The following is a 6,053-nucleotide window of genomic DNA, read 5'->3' on the forward strand; positions in this document are numbered from 1 at the left end:
CTATTTATTTTAAATGCATCTCAAAAGAATCCTTTTATTTATATTTTTTAATGGCAAAGTTCAATAAAGATCAATGCAGGAATGACAAAATATCAATGTGGGAACAATGATAAGCTAATATATGAATAAAGATTAAGCCTTTTATTAAGATATATCATTGTGAGATTAATGTGAGAATGAAGTTTATTTCAAATTATTTTACATGATCAAAATTAAATTGAAGAAATTATTTATTTCGTATATATCTTAGTATCATTTTCTTTATTTATATGACCAAATTGAATAACTTATTTATTTAAAATACATTTAAGTATTATTTTTTCATACGACCAAATTCATTTGAATAAGCTATTTATTTCGAGAATATCTATACTTTTATTTAGGTTTCCAAATATTGAAATCTAATTATAATTTTCTTAGGCTCGAATTATGAAGTTTAGTATAAATCTAATATGATTGTAACTATAAAAAAATATGGAATACTATTTATTTGAAATACATATCATAAGTATTTCTCTATCAAGGTTTTCCCATAATTAAATTTTATAGATATGGCATTTATACATTTGTTTTCATCTATCCCACATTGAATTTATACTAAACTTCATCAATCATAACCTTAATAAAAGGGTCAATCTCCATGAATACATTAACCCATCTATCTTTCCCACAAGTGCCACATATGATAGAGAATAGTGGAGAGCTCTCTAATATGTAGATAATTGATATAGTACATAAATAAATAACAAAATATAAAAAAATCAAATTTAATGTACATATTTGGATATTATACAATTGATTAAACCCATTTTGAATTTATAAATCCATACCCGTATTTGTTTGAAAATTAATAAAGAATTAACTATACATTTTGATTTAGGACCAATTTATAGTGATGCCTACTACTACTCATACTTATTTAATTAAGTTACTGAAATATATAGATAATGAAATATAATTTGTTACCTTAACTGATCATCCGTCTCAACAAAAACTCGAAAGATGAAAGGTTAATATATGAATGAAGATTATGCCTTTTATTTAGATATATCTTTATGAGATTAGTGGGGGAGTGAAGTTTATTTCAAATTATTTTACTTGATCAAAATTAAATTGAAGAAATTATTTATTTTGTATATATCTTAGTATCATTTTATTTAATATATATCTTACTATCATTTTCTTTATTTTATATGACCAAATTAAATTAAATTACTTATTTATTTAAAATATATCTAACGGTCATTTTATTTACTTTAACCAAGTTCAGTTTAAGAACTTATTTATTTCAGAAACATCTACACTTTTATTTAGGTTTGCAAATATTGAAATTTAATTTTGACTTTTTACATTTTGAATTATGAAATTTATTATAAATTTAATGTGAAAATCTATTGCAGTTATAAAAATATGTGGAAAACTATTTATTTGAAATACATATAAGTATTTCTTTATCTATATTTTCCAATGATTAAATATAATATCAATGTGGAAAAAATAGATGGCCTAATGTCTACATGAAGATTGAGCCTTTTATATACATTATAAATTGATGAAGTTTAAGATAATTTCAATGTGGGATGGAGGAAGAAAAGATGTAAAATGCCATATAATATAGAATTGAGAATGATCAAAATACTCACTTGTGGGAGTGCCACATAGGATAGAGAATGAAGGAGAGGTCTTCAATATGTATTCTATTTAATAATAGATAGATTTTGTATAACTATGTTAGAAATTATATATATTTACACATTTTATGCATATCAAGTCTATGTATAAATCTAGATCACACACTTAATTGGATTAATTAGCTACGTAAATTATTATATATATCAACAACTACTCTTATACTTGCCACATAAATAATAATAATATCTAACCTGCATAGTTATAGTTAATCTATTCTTCCATTTTGTTGTGCAATAACTTTTTGCTTAATTTATATATAATCATCATTAATTGCTCTCAACGGAATTGTGTCGTTTTTACAATCCATATATATATATTTTTTTTTTTATCAGTAAAGTAAAATTTTACAATCCATATATATATAACTATGTTAAAAAATTGTACTCCCTCCGTCCCACTGTAAGTGAAACCTTTTTTTTTGGGCACGAGAATTAAGAAATGTGTATTTTGTGTGTAGGTGAAAAAGTGAAAAGGTGTTTAAAGGGATACAGTGGGACGCCCAAAATAGAAAGAGTCTCAGATACAGTGGGACGGAGGGAGCACATATTTGCACACTCTATGCTATGCATATTAATTAAGTACGTATAAATATGAGATCACATGCTTAATTCTAAATAAATTATTTATATATATATATATATATATATATATCAATACTATTATACCAATGATCAAGATATATCATATACATATATTTATGCTAAATTGCATAGTTATAGTTAATCTATTATTCCGTGCAATTATTTTTGCTTAATTTATTATTGTGCATAATGTGTGGCAAATTTTTGGGAGGGCAACTCTTCTATATTCAATAGATAAAAATGAACGTAGAAAATAATTACACATAAACTAATTGCTTCTAATTGATATAAACCGCCGAAAGAGATTAAATGTGTTTGCTTCTAATTTTTGCTTAATTTATATATAATCATCATTATTATTGTGCATAATAATGTGTCATTTTTTTGGGCTGGCAAATTTTTGGGATGGCAAGTTTCTATACTCAATAGGAAGTAATTACACATAAAATAATTGCTTCTAATTGATATAAACAGCTGGAAGAGATTAAATGCGTTTACATCTACAAATTCTTCTAAATTTTTATCTAATGAATAATTGCTAAGGAATTTTTATTAACATTCAATAATCTTAATTTCCGAGAATGGAAAGGTGAAAAAATAAAAACGGAACTTACTATTTACGTCAATTCGGTTTCATTATTATATATTATAGGGTTAAGTATCAAATATGCCCCTATCATAGTGGCCCTTTTCACGTTGGGCTCCCTATAGTCTAAGTTGGGCCAAATAAACCCCTGTAGTCCAAAAAATCGAATAATTGGGCCCCTAGCCCTAACGGCTGGTAAACGCCGTCCGTCTTTTTATTTTTCTTTCTTTTTTTAATCGGCGGTGGGCCCCACCTTATATGCAAGCGTGGGTTCCTTAACAACCATAGCATACGAATCGTCTCTCCATTCTCTTCTCCTTCTTGCTTCATCATCGAACCAGAGCAACAGCAAAGAAGAGTTATTGTTTCTAAACAATACAAGTTTCAGTGCATCCAACAATACTCGATCAAGGTAAGTGTGTTAAGATTGTTTTTCGAATTTCACTGTTTTCGTACATGCAATGTGGAATGTGAAGAGGTTTTTTCTTTTCTTGTTGTTTGTGATGCAGCATGCCTCGTTTAACTTTCGTGTTTAATTACTGGGGTATATGGAAGAGGGAGTCTGAAAATGCACAATTGATTTATGATGGCTATAATTCTCTTGAAATCGAAGAGGAATTTGATAAGATGAGTTATGATCGTATTATGGCTGAATTTACTAACTTGTATGGCAGTAAACCTAATAAGGTGTATGCTTTAGATGAAGAGTATATTATTGAAAAGGGTTTAGTGCTACTTAGGAATGATGAGCATGCTAAGAAGGTGTTTGATTATCTGGAGATCCTTGGGGCAACTGAAATTCTTTTATTTGCTGAGCATGATAGAGATCCCATTCCCCAGATTACACCATTGCCTTTATTTGATGAGGAAAAGGAAGGTAATGACTTAGAGGATATCCATGGACTGGAGATTAAAAATGATGGTGAGGGGATTGATGATGCAGAGATTGGGGAAGGGATAGAGCTAGGAGAAAGTGGATTAGATGGACAGGAGGGGAGGGATGCAAGTGAAGAGGATAATGAATATGATCCATTAGGTCTCGGTGATGGTTCAGAGACAGACTCTAGTACATATAGTCAGGATCTAACAGAGAGCGATGAGGAATTAGTGAAGGCAGCCGTTGTTGGGGATATAGAACAGGGAGTTCAAGGACATTTTGAACTAGGTATGACCTTTGCAGGGGCAAAGGAGGTTAGAGATGCTCTTAACACTTATTCTGTGAATTTTGGCTATAAGCTTAAGTTCTAAAAGAATGAATCTAAGAGGGTGAGGGTGGTTTGTATTGGTGACAGTACTTGTCCATTTCTATTTCTTGCATCAAAAGATGGGAATACAGAGGGTCTTATTGTTAAGACATTGGTGGCAGAGCACACATGTTGTAGGCAAAGACAAGTGCTTAGTGCTTCTCAGGCCTATCTTGCAAATTTTTTCAAAGATGCAATCTATAGAAATCCTAGGTTTACATCTAAGGATATACAGGGGCATGTGAAAGATCACCTAAAACTCCATGTCAGTCTTGGCAAATGCAAAAGAGCAAAGAGGACTATCCTCACTGCACTGCAGGGAAGCTATGTAGAGGAGTTCAAAAGCCTTGTTGGCTATATTGACAAGGTGAATGAGATCCAGGGAGCAAAGTGGAACTCCAACTATCCAAGGATGAGTTGTCTAATGGCAGGAGGGTGTTCAAGAGGATCTTTGTCATGCTTGATGCATGTAAGAAAAATTGGCTAGGTGGGTGTAGGCCTTTGATCTCCCTGGATGGATGTCATTTGAAAGGGGTTACTTTCGGTTGCCTTCTCACAGCAGTTGGCAAAGATGGAAATGAAGGGATTGTTCCTATTGCTTGGGCAGTAGTGAACAAGGAGAATAAACAAAACTGGAATTGGTTCCTTAACTGGCTCAAGCATGAACTACAGCTTGGTGATGGATCAAGGGTGACTCTAATATCAGACATGCAAAAGGTTATGCACTGCTCCTATTCTTTTTGCATTTTCAGTGTTTTTTGATGGCATGATAGCATTAACATGTAAACAAACAGATAGTGTTTCCAGTATGCATTCTGCATTTTTTTGAGTGCAAATATGTATGATATGTACTCCATAAAGATACTGCATTTCATTTCCAAAAAAGGGTGATCAAACAAATTACAATGGGCATTATGCTATTGCTAAATAGGCAAACACCAACCAAGAAGCAAGAAACAGAAATGAAACTAATCTAATTTTCTTCATCATTTTGTTTGAATCTTCCTTCATTTCTTGCACAACATCCCAAAGCATTCCAATTTCACACTCCATATCAATAGTTGCAGTTTTGGAGCTTTCATTCTTGGTCTTCATCAACTTCACATTCTCATTCTTCAAGTCATTGATAACCTCCTTAGCTCTTTCAGTTATCGGTTCGTCAATCCAATCAAAATAGCCACAATTCTTCGACTGGGAAAAAGGAAAATTTCAAGCCAACAAATTCAACTAAAACAAAACAATAGAAAGTTATAAATATACCTTCCAATTCCTACATCCATAGAATCTCCGACCCGGATTCTCCTCCGTCCATGAGGTCATTATCGAAGCCTTCAACCTTTTACCTTCAAATTCGCAAGTACAAAACTTTGGATTGTCTGAACCCTCAAACTGCCGGCGACTACGCCACGAGCTCGACCCAGATGCTGAGCCGGAATTGAAACTCATGTCTCCACTCGAAAGATGATAACAAACGAAAACCCTACGCTAATTTGCAGAAACAACGAAAGAAGCTCTCAATTTTTTCGCCCCTGTTCGCGGTTTAGGGTTCTTGTGATTTGGAAATTTCCCAATTAAAAGGGGAATTTGAGCTTGCATATAAGGTGGGGCCCACCGCCGATTAAAAAAAGAAAAAGAAAAAAAAAGACGGACGACGTTTACCAGCCGTTAGGGCTAGGGGCCCAATTATTCGATTTTTTGGACTACAGGGGTTTATTTGGCCCAACTTAGACTATAGGGAGCCCAACGTGAAAAGGGCCACTATGATAGGGGCCTATTTGATACTTAACCCTATATTATATAGACAAGAAGTGTTTTTAATATTGAAATATACGAACAATGTGTCAAACATATCTTAAAATGGAATGTAATATACTCTTTGTAAATGTCAAATAAATTAATTATTATATAACAAATAAAGCAGTATATACAATTACAAGTGTATCAACATTA

General features: G+C 31.9%; 2 protein-coding genes across 2 annotated transcripts; one reads left to right on the forward strand and one right to left on the reverse strand.

The window, feature by feature from the left end:
* The first annotated feature begins 3,369 nt into the window (after positions 1–3,369).
* LOC130994474 (uncharacterized) lies at positions 3,370–4,865 on the forward strand. The gene is made up of 3 exons (XM_057919517.1): positions 3,370–4,050; positions 4,111–4,493; positions 4,535–4,865. The coding sequence occupies exons 1-3, from the start codon at positions 3,370–3,372 to the stop codon at positions 4,863–4,865; spliced, it is 1,395 nt and encodes a 464-aa protein (XP_057775500.1).
* Positions 4,866–5,015: 150 nt separating this feature from the next.
* On the reverse strand, positions 5,016–5,619 carry LOC130994475 (uncharacterized). Its single transcript, XM_057919518.1, has 2 exons — positions 5,364–5,619; positions 5,016–5,294 (listed from the first exon to the last, which is right to left on the reverse strand). The coding sequence occupies exons 1-2, from the start codon at positions 5,547–5,549 to the stop codon at positions 5,016–5,018; spliced, it is 465 nt and encodes a 154-aa protein (XP_057775501.1). The 5' UTR covers positions 5,550–5,619.
* Between the last annotated feature and the right edge of the window lie 434 nt (positions 5,620–6,053).

The sequence above is a fragment of the Salvia miltiorrhiza genome, chromosome 7, assembly GCF_028751815.1.
Source record: "Salvia miltiorrhiza cultivar Shanhuang (shh) chromosome 7, IMPLAD_Smil_shh, whole genome shotgun sequence".
NCBI lineage: Eukaryota > Viridiplantae > Streptophyta > Magnoliopsida > Lamiales > Lamiaceae > Salvia > Salvia miltiorrhiza.